This window comes from Hyperoodon ampullatus, assembly GCF_949752795.1.
Source record: "Hyperoodon ampullatus genome assembly, chromosome: 16".
Taxonomy (NCBI): domain Eukaryota; kingdom Metazoa; phylum Chordata; class Mammalia; order Artiodactyla; family Ziphiidae; genus Hyperoodon; species Hyperoodon ampullatus.
In genome coordinates this window covers 56,267,919-56,282,073 of record NC_136929.1, presented here as the reverse complement: position 1 = coordinate 56,282,073, position 14,155 = coordinate 56,267,919, and the positions used below count along the sequence as shown (strand labels likewise).

Below are 14,155 nucleotides of genomic sequence, written 5' to 3'. Positions count from 1 at the left end.
CACAGTTGCTTCTTAATAAAATTGATCTGAAATGTACTCTGTTTTGTAAATTTTGGTGCTATATAAAGTAAATTGCATTTTTAATTGTTTACCTTATAAGTGGTATATTAAATCATCTTTCTACTGAAAGGTCCTGTGTGGGTGTTTCTGAACTACATTAATGACATCAGAAGTAAAATGAGTAATTACATTAAATCTTTTTGGCGAATCACATATAATTCTTTGGTTATGTATTCTAGATACCAGGGATTTTCAGCTTTCTTTCAATTACAGTAAACACAAAAATGGGAAGTTCTGAAAGACCAGCAGAGTTAGGATTTTTTACTGCTAGTTTCATTATTACTATATTTACCATATCTCCTTACCACTTTCTATACTGTTTATAGATTTGGGTTTGGGAGGATCCTGTTTGACATGATTTTTAGATTTAAAGAATTATAGACTTTTAAACCTATTTTTCCTGTCCTTTGCTGGATAGTCCTAGAGAGGACCTCAAATGTGAACATTTGTGCTTAAAGCTAGATAGTTTTGGTTAAAAGGAAATATTCTTGCATTGTGTTTTTAGTAAAATAGTAAATATAATACACATCTTTATTGTTCTGTGTTCTTTATATAGAGAAGGCACACATGCTATTTTAGATGGTGTTTCTTGGATATATTTTATTTACCAGCTAATCTTTTTATTTATCATTTTTTAGCTTTTAGCTCCAGACATTCGACATGAAAGAAACGTGATTTTGCAGTGTGTTCGGTACATCATCAAAAAAGACTTTTTTGGACTTAATACTACTTCTGCAAAAACTAAAGATGAATAGGTGTCTGGTGTTTTAGCACACATATCTGAAGCTGTAAAATAGTAACATCTTCAAGTTTGTGGAGGAAAACCTTTTCTTTTTTTTAAACTGGATTAGTAATTAAATTGTAAGCCTCATGGGCTATTATGTAGGATTTTCAAGTCTTTCCTTTGACTCTATACAAATAAATACATAACTGATTTTTAAGACTGTGTCTGTATTGTTGGGATCATACATAATATTTGCTGGCAGAATTCTACTTTTTTTTTTTTTTTTTTTTTTTTTTTGTTACGCGGGCCTCTCACTGTTGTGGCCTCTCCTCTTGCGGAGCACAGGCTCCGGACGCACAGGCTCAGCGGCCATGGCTCACAGACCCAGCCGCTCCACGGCATGTGGGATCTTCCCGGACCGGGGCGTGAACCCGTGTCCCCTGCATCGGCAGGCGGACTCTCAACCACTGCGCCACCAGGGAAGCCCCAGAATTCTACTTTTTATTTGTGTTTATTGCTGTCATGTAAGGAAGTCTGCCCTTGGGCCAGTTAAGAATTGAAGGTACTGGTTTAGTGGTAAAGAAAAAAATTAAAAATTTTTTTAATTCAGCTGAGCAGAGCTATAGGTTGGGGAGAGAAATACAGTCATTTTGTTTTTAATACGGGAGAGGAAGAGTCATTCTTTAACTTCAGCAAAGGGGAATATTTTAAAAATAAACCGGAGCACATTAATACAATGAGATGGTCTTGAAATTTTAATTTTCACTGTTTATTTCAAAGGACATGTTGAAATTCACCTATTGGCATTTAAGTAGCTCAAATATTGATCATTTGAAACATTACAGATATGCCCTCTGTGTGTGTTTCAATTCAGTTGAAGTGCTTCTTTTTGGTATGGTTCAGAATTGGACCTTTTAAAAAATTTTTCCTTTGAAAAAGTATGTAAAGTATAGTACTTGATGAGGTTCAGTTAGTTTCTTATAGCATAAACAGTCGTTTGTGAAATCATGGTACCTGAGTTTTAAATAATTAAAATTTGTCCTATAAAGATAGTAATTGAACCTTCTAAAAATGTTTTAAATAAATAGCTGCTAAGATCTTTTTATCTCCTATAGTACCAGAGGTTCTGGTCTTATGTTCTAGTCATTTGTGCTAGCTAGTGCTAGAACTCTACTCTTTTGACGTACAGCCAAAGGAACTGGAGTTTTATAAATTAGTCTCTTGTTGTAGTTGGAAAATTAATTTTATCTGACATTGTTATTATTGAAATCCATGAATCTTGCCTTCAAGAAATAAGGCAAGAAAGCTGGTAGCAGGTCTCTGCCCTCTTTTTCCTCTACATATGTAAGATGCCATCCCAAATCCTGAAACACCAGGCACGAAACACCGTGACATCACAGACCTGAGATTAAGATTCATACTGAAGTCAGTGTTTCCCAACCTGGTAACCACCATACAGACCTTTTTATTTTGCTTTACTCTATTCCTCCAGTGAGCCCCATATTTTGGAAAATTATCTGTCCAGTTCATTAATTAATTCAGTTCGTATACTACTTTAATGGATTAAAGATAGAAAAATGAATAAGGCCTTGCATTATTCAAAGATGTGACTCTTAACCCAATTCATTTCATCAGGATGGATGAAGTAACCAATGTTACAAACTGACTTAATACTCAAATTTTGACTGGTCTGCAGTTTTATCACAGGTTAGCATGCAAATTCCATAGGCTTTTAAATACATAAAGGAATTCACAGACTCCTAGGCTACTTTCAGAGAACCACTCTATCTCCAGGGGTGTTGACAATCACTGCTTTCAGGTATATTGTGCAATGTTTTATTTTCAATCTTTCTTGTTTTCTAGTAAATGTACTTAAAACTGAAAATGCTCCTCTGAGTACTGCGTTGGCTGTGTCTGACAGTCTTAAGCTGTGGTGACTGTTGTTTATTTCTAGTGGGTAATTTCAGATTCAGTTGCCTTTATATTTAAACCAGGAATTACTTAATGTGTTTAAAATTACCAAGCAGATAGAGTGTAACCTGTATGGTTTCTACTTTATGGAATGCATAGTCAATATCTGTAAATATTCTATGAGTTATGTGGGGGAGGGGTGACTTGCCTGTTCTTTTTTGGATTTAACTTGTTAATTGTCAGACCTTCTACATTCTTATTGTCCATTTAATGAATTGATTTCTGAGATGTGAAAGCATTATGTGACTGTTGGTGAGCTGTGCCTTTTATAACTGAGATATTCTCTTTTGTCCTTAATACTTTCTGCATTGGCTTCCATTTTCCCCAATTAATGTAGTCAAAACAGCTTTGGGGAAGTTCAGTCTAAGAGTCTCTGGGAAGTTTAATCCATTCATGTTAATTGAAATTGTTGAAATGTTTGGACTATTCCTACCATCGTGTTTTGTATTTTCTGAATATCGTGCTTGTTTTTATTTTACCATTTTTATTGGCTTGATTGATTGTCGTTTTTTTTCTCCTTGTTTTTCCTCTTAGTGCTTTGGAAATAATTCAACCTATTGTTCCTTTAAGGGTTACCTTTTTTCTCTATGTTTACAGTTAATCAGTAGCCATATTTTCCACCCATCTCCCAGTTAAGTCAGTTACCTTAGCATTCTGTCACTTCCCCACCTGGACCTCTTCTCCTGGTGTAATCATGTGAGATTTGTTTTAGATTAATCTCTATTATCTTGGTCTGTGTGTGTGTTTGTGTCTTGATATTATGCATCATTATTTAGACAGCTATAAGTTTCACTGTTTCCTTCTCACTACTTTTTCTTTCATCCCAGGGTTAGTTTTTTGGTTTACTGCAGCATATCATCAAGTAATTAAATGTTGAATCCTCATTTCAATTAAAAAAAAAGTTTAGGGTGTTAGTTTCAAAATCATTTCCCTTCAGAATTTTGAAGCTATAACATGATTGCTAGCATCCAGTATTGCTTCTTAAAAGTCAGACACCAATCTGATTCTCTCTCTTTATTTATTGGTAAAAACTTATCTTTCCCCCTCATGAAAAACTTTCAGGGTTTTCTTTTTATGCTTGGAGTCCTAAAATTTCACCAGTAATGCACCCAGGTATGTGGGATATAATATTTGTCATTCATTCTGCTTACCTAATGGTCCTTTCACTCTGAAGAATTGTACCATTCTTAGACTAAGGGCAATTTCTAAAATGATGTATTTTCTTTCCATTTTGTCTTTTTATTTTTCTGGACTTCTTATCAAGTGAATATGGGACCTCCTGACTTGATCCTCTCACTGGATTTATATAATTTGTCTTGGTCTTTTTGCTCTATTCTGAAAGATTTCTTCAAATGTTATCCTCCAGATCACTAATTTCCTCTTCAAGCATGTCCATTACATCATTTAGCTTTTCTGTTTAGTTTTTAAGTTTAGTAATTTGTTTTTAAATAGTCAAGATTGCTTTCGTGTTCTAGTTGCTTTTTTCAAAGGTGTAGTACCCTTAAATTTCTAAAGATATCAGTTAGAATTTTCATGTTATTTTCTATTCCTTGAATTATTTGTTTTCCCCATTGATTGTCAGTTGTTCTGTTTGTTCAATTTACTAATTATCTTTATCACTATTTGTTGTCCTTAAAGGATCACCCTTACATATGAAAGAGATTCATTTGATTATGGCCCAGACTCTGTAAAGCCAGATGTTAACTTGTACGTTATTGATAAGCTGCAAGTGATCTTTATTTGGTGGAGTGACATGCTGTTTTTCTCTAGTAGAAAGAATGTTACAGTTGTTTAGCCTTGTAGGACGTTAACCACTTTAGCATCTAACTTTGTGACCTTATTCCCACATTCTTTTCTGGTATCCTCTTTTGTCACCCTTCAGGGTCCTTTGGTAATAAGTTAAACAAACCTTTGTTTTGACCTGTGCTTTACTGTGTTATGTTTCCAACTTTTTGAAAATTATTCTTTGACAAGTACATGGGAATTTACCAGTGTATTACAAACCTTTTTACTAGTTTTGCTGATACATGAAATGTGCCAGTATGTAAGACTTAAAGACTTCAAAGTTTAAAAAAAAAAAAGTAAACATTTCGTCCTAGTTCAGTTGGGGCTTACCATTCAGGTGCTTGAGGAGGATGTGAGACTGTAAGAAGGACTGGGTGGTGTGCACGCTTCTGTCTCCATACACCTCATGGCACTGGTTGGGGAGGTATGTGTGCCTTTCCTTGGAACCCTCCTACCCCTAGAGGCGGTCCTCTCATTGCGGTAGTGGAGTGGTCCCCAGTGTTGGGCCTTTCAAATATAACATAGGTTATACTTAGATGACCTTTTTGAGGGACAAGAGCATCCAACAAACAGCAGATATAGTAATTTTGTTAGTCAGGTGAGAATGGCTTTCTTCCCCGTGACATTAGTGAAGCTAAGCCTTTTTTTTTTTTTTTTCTGGCCATTGTATTCTGTGAATTACCTGTTCTAGTACTTTATTTTCCTGTTGGTTGCTTGTACATTTTCTTTTTGATTTGTACAGACACTTTGTTATGGATCTCAATCTTTTGTTAATATTTCAGTCTCTTGCCAGTATTTTAATTTGGGGAAGTTTGATCTATTGCTTTTTCTTTGATGGCTTTGGGGCTTTGTGTCATACAAAAATATTTTTTTTTCTTGTAATATATGTTTGTGATATTATATTTTGGTCTTTATTTTGTGGGTAGTATGAGATAGGAATTTGTTACTTAAAAAAAAATTCCCTATTCTGTAGAACTACAGAGGAGGAACTTAAGACTTTTTTTTTTGCTCTCATCCCTTTATTACAGTTAAAATGGTTTACCTTCTTGATACTGCCTTCTACGTTTTGTGCTCTACAGAAGGGTTTCTGTTTTTCTTTTCTTTGAAGATGATACTGTATAATAGGAAACAATTTATTAATTTTACAGTTAGAGATTTCTTTTTAATATCTTCAAAGGCAGAGTTATTTAATCAAGGCTACCTTTCTTCCTTCCTATGCTCTTTTCTTCATTTTCTTAAAACTACTGAAATTTCTTCCTTTTTTTTTTTTGGCTGCATGGCATGTGGGATCTTAGTTCCCTGACCAGAGATCAAACCCATGCCCCCTGCAGTGGAAGTGCAGAGTCTTAACCACTGGACTGCCAGGGAAGTCCCACTTCTTTGTTTTATTGGAATGGTAGCAGCAGCCAGTTCACAAATTCTAGTTTTACACAATCAAAGATTGCTGACCCTAACCACTAAACTATCTGAAGATAACCAGTACTTGGGGCCTTTTTTTATGTTACAGTAACCACTCATTTTTTTGTCCCTTTCATGGGACTGTGACCTTCTTATATCTTGAGGGAAGTAAGTCATATATCATTGTCTTGCTTGAGAGTTTCTGAGACATATAAAATTACCTACAGTACACCAGTCAATATTATTTGCAGATGAACTGCATAAATCCCAGGATATGGAAGAATTTTAAGATTCTTGAAAATTCTGTTGCTTGAAAATTAATCTAGGATGACATTTATGGTTTCAGCTCTGGAAATACTGTCTGGTTTTTGTTTTTAGACATAATATTGTCTCAATTCTTTCCATATTTATTTTTGTGTTTATTAAAACAGTGCCAAATCACTGTGATAGAAATCTATTTCCTTGCAGAAGCAGGAAAAAAAAAAAAAAAGCTCTGAATTAGATGCATATTTGTGTTACAAGGCTGGGCACTTTTCTTTTGAATATTTTGGAACCTGGGGACATATTCAAGAACAGGTTTTTTGGCCACAACTAAAATAACAAGGTTTGAATTTGGTAAGCACTTACTAGATCTCATATGGTTTTTGGTGGATATGATATATGAGACTGTGACAAGGAGACATTCATCAAAATAAGAAATCTCTGAAAGTACTGTTTTAAAATCAAAGAGCTGAGAAGATAGAAGATTATCAGTCAAATTATGTACTGAGGGACTTCCCTGGTGGCACAGTGGTTAAGAATCTGCCTGCCAGTGGAGGGGACACGGGTTCGAGCCCTGGTCCGGGCAGATCCCACGTGCTGCGGAGCAGCTAAGCCCGTGTGCCACAACTACTGAGCCTGCGCTCAAGAGCCTGCGAGCCACAACTACTGAGCCCACGGCCGCAACTACTGAAGCCTGCGCGCCTAGAGCCCGTGCTCCTCAACAAGAGAAGCCACCGCAGTGAGAAGCCCCCGCACTGCAACAAAGAGTAGCCCCCGCTCGCCGCAACTAGAGAAAAGCCTGCGCGCAGCAACGAAGACCCAGAGCAGCCAAAAATAAATAAAATAAATAAATTTATTAAAAAAAATATTATGTACTGAGTCTGGCTTGTAGAGCTTGTGGAGCTTATTGTCTTTAATTACCTAGCAAGGAAAAATGGCATTTGAAAATTAATTGCTCACCATGTCAGATACTGTATTACTTTGATGTAGACCAGTGGCTCCCACACCAGGCTGATCATCTGAATACAGGTTCTCACCCTGAGATTCTGATTTTTGTAGATATGGGGGTATAGCCCAGGAATGTTTTAACAAGTTCCTCAGGTGATTAGTATGGTCTGACAGGTTTGGAAACCTCTGATGTAGTCCATTGTGTGTGCATTAGAAGCCCCTGCAGGATGTCTTGCTTGTTCAAATACAGATTGCTGGGTCTACCTCCCAAGTTTCTGACTCATAGGTCTTTGGTGGGTCCTGAGGATTTGCAATTCTGTTAAGTTCCCAGGAGCTGCTGCTATTGCTGCTACTGGCCCAGGGACCACACTTTGAGTACTACTGACATAGACAATCCCCAAGGCTCCCCAGTCCCCGACTAGTCAAGCTCAACAAGGAAACAACAAACTGTATTCTATGGCAAGGCTCTCAGTTTCTGTGGCTCAAGTTTTGCATTTCTTTTTCATGTTCTACTTGGTCATTTTTACCCTTTGTGGTGGGCATTAACTGATGAGCCTCTGTCCCTAAGGAAAGTTTTGAGTGGGAAGAAGATGATGTTTGCTGGCTAGGGTGGCTTGGTAATGGAATGGAAATAGCCCAAGCATTGTGTAAAACTGGGCTAAAGTCCCCATTCTTTGACCCTGGTTTTATTGTGACCTTGGGCAGGTCACCTGATCTCTCTGCTCTCCAGCCATAGAGCTCCAGCCATACCTCCTCCTGCCAGGAGGCCTTTACTCCTCTCCCTGCGTGGAGAGCTCTTCCCTTTCTTCTAACATCTTGTTACTACTTGCTTCAGCTTGGATCTCTGCTCAGTCCTTACTTCCTCAGGAAAGCCTTCCCTGATCTCCCCAAGTAGGTGAGGTCCTCCTTTCTTACACAGTCACACCATGTACCTGCCTTCCTCAGCATTACCAAAGTTGCAGTTTTATATTTATTTGTGTGATCATTTTATTTGTCTCTCTTCACTCGACTGTAAGCTCTGGGACTTAAACTATAAAAAAAAAATTATCAGTTTGCGTTTCCTATTGTGTTTCAGCTGCAAATACTGTGCCTGGCACATAGGAGTTGAATGAATGGCAATGAATGGGGTCACGTTATACAGAAAGGCAAAGGCAGGGTAGGCATTCCAAAACTGGCTGCTTTCCTGCCTGTGGATTTCTAGAAGGCACCCTGTTATTCTTATAATAAATTATTTATTTTGCACAAATGTACTCAGTTTTCGTTATTTGTCAGAGCCCTGATAGTACAACTACTATTTATTGATTGCTTCCTATATAAGTCAGGCATCAGCTATGATCTCACATTTGACATTGATCTAGGAGGTCAAGAATCTTAGTCTACTAATACCTAGGGCATTACTTTCTCCTAAGACTCTAAGAACCAATGTGTACTGTAAAGATATTTATAGATAGAAGATAGATTTCCTTAGCACTATATTAAGGAAAAGCAGCAGAAAGCAATTTTATGCTCAAACTAGATCTCTAAGGTGGTCTTTGAGGTTGAGAATGGGTGGTACCAAGGGAGAGTAAGGTAATTTCCAGCTACAGTAGTCCCCTCTTTTCCACTGTTTCACCTTCTGCAGTTTCAGTTACCTGTGGTCAACCACAGTCCAAAAATATTAAATGAAAAGTTCCAGAAATAAATAGTTCATAAATTTTAAATTGTGCACTGCTCTGAGTAGCGCAAAGAAATCTCATGCTGTCTCACTTTGTCCTGCCCAGGACAAGAATCTCACATCATCACAAGAAGAAGGGTAAGTACAGTACAATAAGATATTTTGAGAGAAAGACCAAATTCACACAAGTTTTATTACAGTGTATTGTTATAATTGTTATATTTTATTATTCGTTATTGTTGTTAATCCTCCTACTGTGCCTAATTTATAAATTAAACTATCATAGGTATGCATGTATAGGAAAAAACATAGTATCTACGGGGTTTTGTATTATCCACGGTTTCAGGTGTCCACTGGGGATCTTGGACCACATCCCCCGTGGATAAGTGGGGACTACTTTACTTGCGAATATGACTGTCCTCTCTATATAGTTAAATCTCATAATGGGTAACATCCAGACAGTGCATTCACTTTACAGGGACAGGATGGTTTAGTTACTGGCCAGAACAAGACTTGACTAACAATATTTATATATCCAACTTACTTCTATGTCAATGAGAAAAGGGATCAATATCCTGTAATTTAGAGAAATCTAGATTCAGAGGGACATAATGGCACTCAATAAGAAAGGGGGACCCTGGCCCAAAGACTCAACTATTCTAGGTCCTGTAGATAGATCTCTGGTGTGGAAATGTAAGCAATTCAATTATCCAACGAACTGTCCTTGCTCTATGTTTATATGCAAGCTTCAGATAAATGTTGGGAGACAGTTCTCCTAGGGTCTCTTGTGTTTCCTTTTTTCTGGACTGTCTTTTCAAGAATCTTTCTATAGCAATCAGCCTTGAAAATAGATGTTGTCTCTCTAGAGCATAGGGCCGACATGCTCACTGCACATTATAAAAGATTCATTTGCTGACATAGTCAATTCTGAATCTTTCAAACTGAGAACCAGTCCCTACCCTTGGAGCATGAATTAATAGAGATAAATAAAGACCTCTTGGAAAATAGCAACCAGCACCTGTGTTCTTTTTTTTAAATTTTTTTGTAAATTTATTTATTTTTGGCTGCGTTGGGTCTTCGTTGCTGCGCGCGGGCTTTCTCTAGCTGCGGCGAGCAGGGGCTACTCTTCGTTACAGTGCGCGGGCTTCCCATTGCGGTGGCCTCTCTTGTTGCGGAGCACGGGATCTAGGCACATGGGCTTCACTAGTTGTGGTTCGTTGGCTCAGTGGTTGTGGCTCACGGACTTAGTTGCTCCCCGGCATGTAGGATCTTCCCAGGCCAGGGCTTGAACCTGTGTTCCCTGCATTGGTAGGCGGATTCTTAACCACTGAGCTACCTTCCCAGGCTAGGGCTTGAACCCATGTTCCCTGCATTGGCAGGTGGATTCTTAACCACTGAGCCACCAGGGAAATCCAGCACCTGTGCTCTTAAAGAAGTGTTGATATGAAATCAGGCTGAATGTGTTCCTTTATTGGACTTGTATCAGTCAGAGTCCAATCAGGAGACAGAAACCACAGCAGGTGTTTTAATAGGGAACTTAATATAAAGGATTATTTATATTAGGGAAGAAAAACAGGTATTAGGGAAGAAAAAAGGCAAAGACGGGACACAGGTGTCACAGAGGTAAGAATTATAGGGAATAGTGATCACTCCGAGGCTTGGGATAACAAGTAAGCTGGGATTTTCTGAAACTTAGAACCTTGGAGCAGGGTCCTGACTCAGACCTCTGGGCTGGAGGATATCCTACTTTGTTGGTCCTGGTTCCTCAAAAGCTTAAAGGGGAGACTGTGGAGCTGGCACTCACACCTCTGGTGAGGGGATGCTGGTGTCTATGCTAGTGTCTCTGAGCAGGGAGCGGAGATGCTGCTCATGCTGGTTCTGGAAGTGTTGGAAGGAACTGCTGCCCCTGGAACCAACAGCTGCTGCTAGGATGAGTTATGGTGTGGTCATGGTCAGGCTCGGGAACTGGAAGCAAACAGCTTCATGGTCTCCCTCGAGTGCCCCCTATTGACAGAGTCAGACAGGGAGCCAGCTGGTGAAGGGAGCACGGCTACAGGGTGATGGCCCAGCATCGTAGAGCACAGGAGAGAAATAACCAGCACAGGATTTTTTTTTTTTTTTTTTTTTTTTTTGCGGTATGCGGGCCTCTCACAGCTGTGGCCTCTCCCGTTGCGGAGCACAGGCTCCGGACGCGCAGGCTCAGCGGCCATGGCTCACGGGCCCAGGGCCCAGCTGCTCCGCGGCATGTGAGATCTTCCCGGACCGGCATGTGAGATCTTCCCGGACCGGGGCACGAACCCGCGTCCCCTGCATCGGCAGGCGGACTCCCAACCACTGCACCACCAGGGAAGCCCCAGCACAGGATTTTTAAAAGCCTGTTTGACTAGAGGTTAGTAGGCAGGAGGAGGAAATTCGTTTCCTGGGGGCAACTGGGCAATTGCCCGAGGAGTCTCCAGCATTATCTTGAACTTAATATCTTTCTTTAGGTCAGGGAAGGGAGTAGCCAAGGACAGCTGACTTGGAAATCCTGTATTATTACTTGGTAGCATGGGCAATTACCTGACCTATTTTGTGGGCTACAGTAGGTGGAGGCAGGAAGAAGCATATTCATATGATCCAGGGAGACAGGCTCATTGGCAACTTTATTAGATTACATATGAGTTTATGGGCTTGTCATAGAGCTTGTGCAAATTCCCATGTCTGACCCACACCCTGATAATGACTGATATCTTTTAAGAGATAGAACACCACAGAGGTTTGATTATATCTCACCCATAACTTGTGGTCTACATGACTTCATTTTATATGAGCTGATTTATAAAATGGGAAGCGGGACTTCCCTGGTAGTCCAGTGGGTAAGACTCCGCACTCCCAGTGCAGGGGGCCCAGGTTCGATCTCTGATCGGGGAACTAGATCCCACAAGCATGCCGCAACTAAGAGTCTGCATGCCACAACTAAAGATCCCATGGGCCACAACTAAGACCAGGTGCAGCCTAAATAAATAAATAAATAAATATTTAAAAAAAAACTGTGAAGCATGATGCAAATGAGAAGCGCTATTTATTATTTGTATCCTTTCTGGTCCTTAACTGAGTTCCAGGGAAGTGATGGGTTCCTGTATCCAAGGGAGGATGTCAGAGAAGATAAAGAGAACAGGGAGCAAAGGCTCAGAACTTACAAAATTAACAGAGTAGTTTTATACTTTTAAGATTTGGTGTTTACAAATAATGGCTCTCCTGACTGTTCTTTTAGAAGCCAGAATTTGGACCCAGGTACATTGGACAAGTATCTCAATAGAGAGCACTAGTTCATGAATTGTGGTTGTTTTAAAATAGCACTGACTGACTTTGACCATGTAAGTATTTGAAAGTTTTATGATAGACTTTTTTCCAGAATCCATTTATTTATTTATTTATTTATTTTACATCTTTATTGGAGTATAATTGCTTTACAATGGTGTGTTAGTTTCTGCTTTATAACAAAGTGAATCAGTTATACATATACATATGTCCCCATATCTCTTCCCTCTTGTGTCTCCCTCCCTCCCACTCTCCCTATCCCACCCCTCTAGGTGGACACAAAGCACCGAGCTGATCTCCCTGTGCTATGCAGCTGCTTCCCACTAACTATCTATTTTGCATTTGGTAGTGTATATGTGTCCATGTCACTCTCTCACTTCGTTCCAGCTTACGCTTCCTCCTCCCCATGTCCTCAAGTCCATTCCCTTCATCTGTGTCTTTATTCCTGTCCTGCCACTAGGTTCATCAGAACCAGTTTTTTTTTTTTAGATTCCATATATATGTGTTAGCATAAGGTATTTGTTTTTCTCTTTCTGACTTACTTCACTCTGCATAAAGAATCCATTTATTTTAATTGAATGAAATTTATTAATAGTCTGGTACCAGGAATTGGATAAAACGTCACCCCATACCAGGCTTTCATGGTGGATAACTGTAAGTTCTAGGTGTTGCAGGAATTGATCTGGATCTAGGTAAACAGCACTGTTGTATGAGACACTGTTACATCAGCTTTTTTTTGTTTGTTTTACATCAGCTTTTATTATACTTAACCAGTGTATTTTGTTTGGATTGTGAATGTGGAAGGCCTATTTCATTCTAATTATTGCATGTGACTTTTAGTTTAATAGTTATCATAAGTGAGAAGTTAATCAGTATCTGGGTAAATATGTACATGTAATAACTTTACTACTCAAACAGTGGGGAAACTTTTTTTTCCAAAAATAGAGGATGCACATGTTTCTGAAATGCCTTTACTATGTTTCTAAATTTAAAAAGAAGGAGGGCCTGGGAGAGAAAGACACCACCTGGGGTTAAGCAGGTTACCTGAAACTCTTCTGACCAGTTGACTGGAATTGCTCTCTGCTTTCCTAAAGCATAGCTTGGGTCACCAAGCATCAGAACCATTTACTAAGCACCTCTCTGCTGTGGCACTATTCTGGGCCCTGGACGGTCTTGGGAGACGAACAAGGTCACTGCAAATTATGTTAATACCATACAATAAGTACGCGTGCCTGTCAATAAATAAATGACATGTGAACACTGCAGAGAGAGAAGGGGACCTGGTGCATTCTGGGGAGGCCCTTCCTCAGAGACTGCCCTGAGGGTGACGGCAAAGTGGTTTGGAGTGCAAAGGAGAGCCTTGATCAAACAGGCAAGGTAGGAGGGAAGTTTTAGAAAGGACGAAGGGAAGAGCCCCTGTTGCTGGGCCACGTGTGGGGAGCCCAGTCCGGCAAGAGGAAGGAAGGAGTGAGGAGAAGCTGGACTATGTGCCTCGGCCTGAAGAGGAGCTTCATAGCTATGGGACACGGCTAACCCTCTTGGGAATGAGAGACTGAGTGTGCAAATGGACGGTGGCCAATAAACACAGAACTCTGACCCGCAGCCTGAAGCAGCCTGCCTGGGAAACCCACCCGTGGTCTACACTTAAACTACCCAGGAAGCCAGCCAGGCTTGTAGGGAGTCAGTCTGCTATCTCTAGTAACAACCCAGGAGGCTAAATAGCTTCTGAAGCATCAGCCCAAGTGACCAGGACTTGATTAATAACTGACAGCTGCCCTATTTTGTCTCCACGTCCAACAAAGAACCAATCAGAGAAAGCCAAATATTCACCCCCTCCACAATCACATAGGATCCTCTGCCTCTAGTCAGCCTGACTCCAGCTTCCCCGGGCCAACAGCTTCAATCAGGGCAGACCTCCTGCAGCTGTCCGGTCCCTATGAAACTTTCCCACTTCCCTGCCTGCCTTTGAGTCTCCGCCCAAGTGCTCGTGACAGTGGCTGACTTCTTTGCTATAGCAAGCTCTGAACAAAGAGCTTTTGTTTTTCTCATTTGCT

At 39.8% G+C, this 14,155-nt stretch overlaps 1 protein-coding gene across 1 annotated transcript in view; it reads left to right on the top strand.

The window, feature by feature from the left end:
• NUFIP1 (nuclear FMR1 interacting protein 1) overlaps positions 1 to 1,001 on the top strand; it is a gene marked incomplete at its 5' end in the record, with an annotated part of 40,361 nt that extends 39,360 nt beyond the window's left edge. Inside the window, one exon of the mRNA XM_079722057.1 lies at positions 699 to 1,001. Within this exon, the coding sequence (XP_079578183.1) occupies positions 699 to 815 (117 nt within the window). The 3' untranslated portion in view covers positions 816 to 1,001. The remainder of the gene's footprint in view (positions 1 to 698) is intronic.
• Positions 1,002 to 14,155: the final 13,154 nt, after the last annotated feature.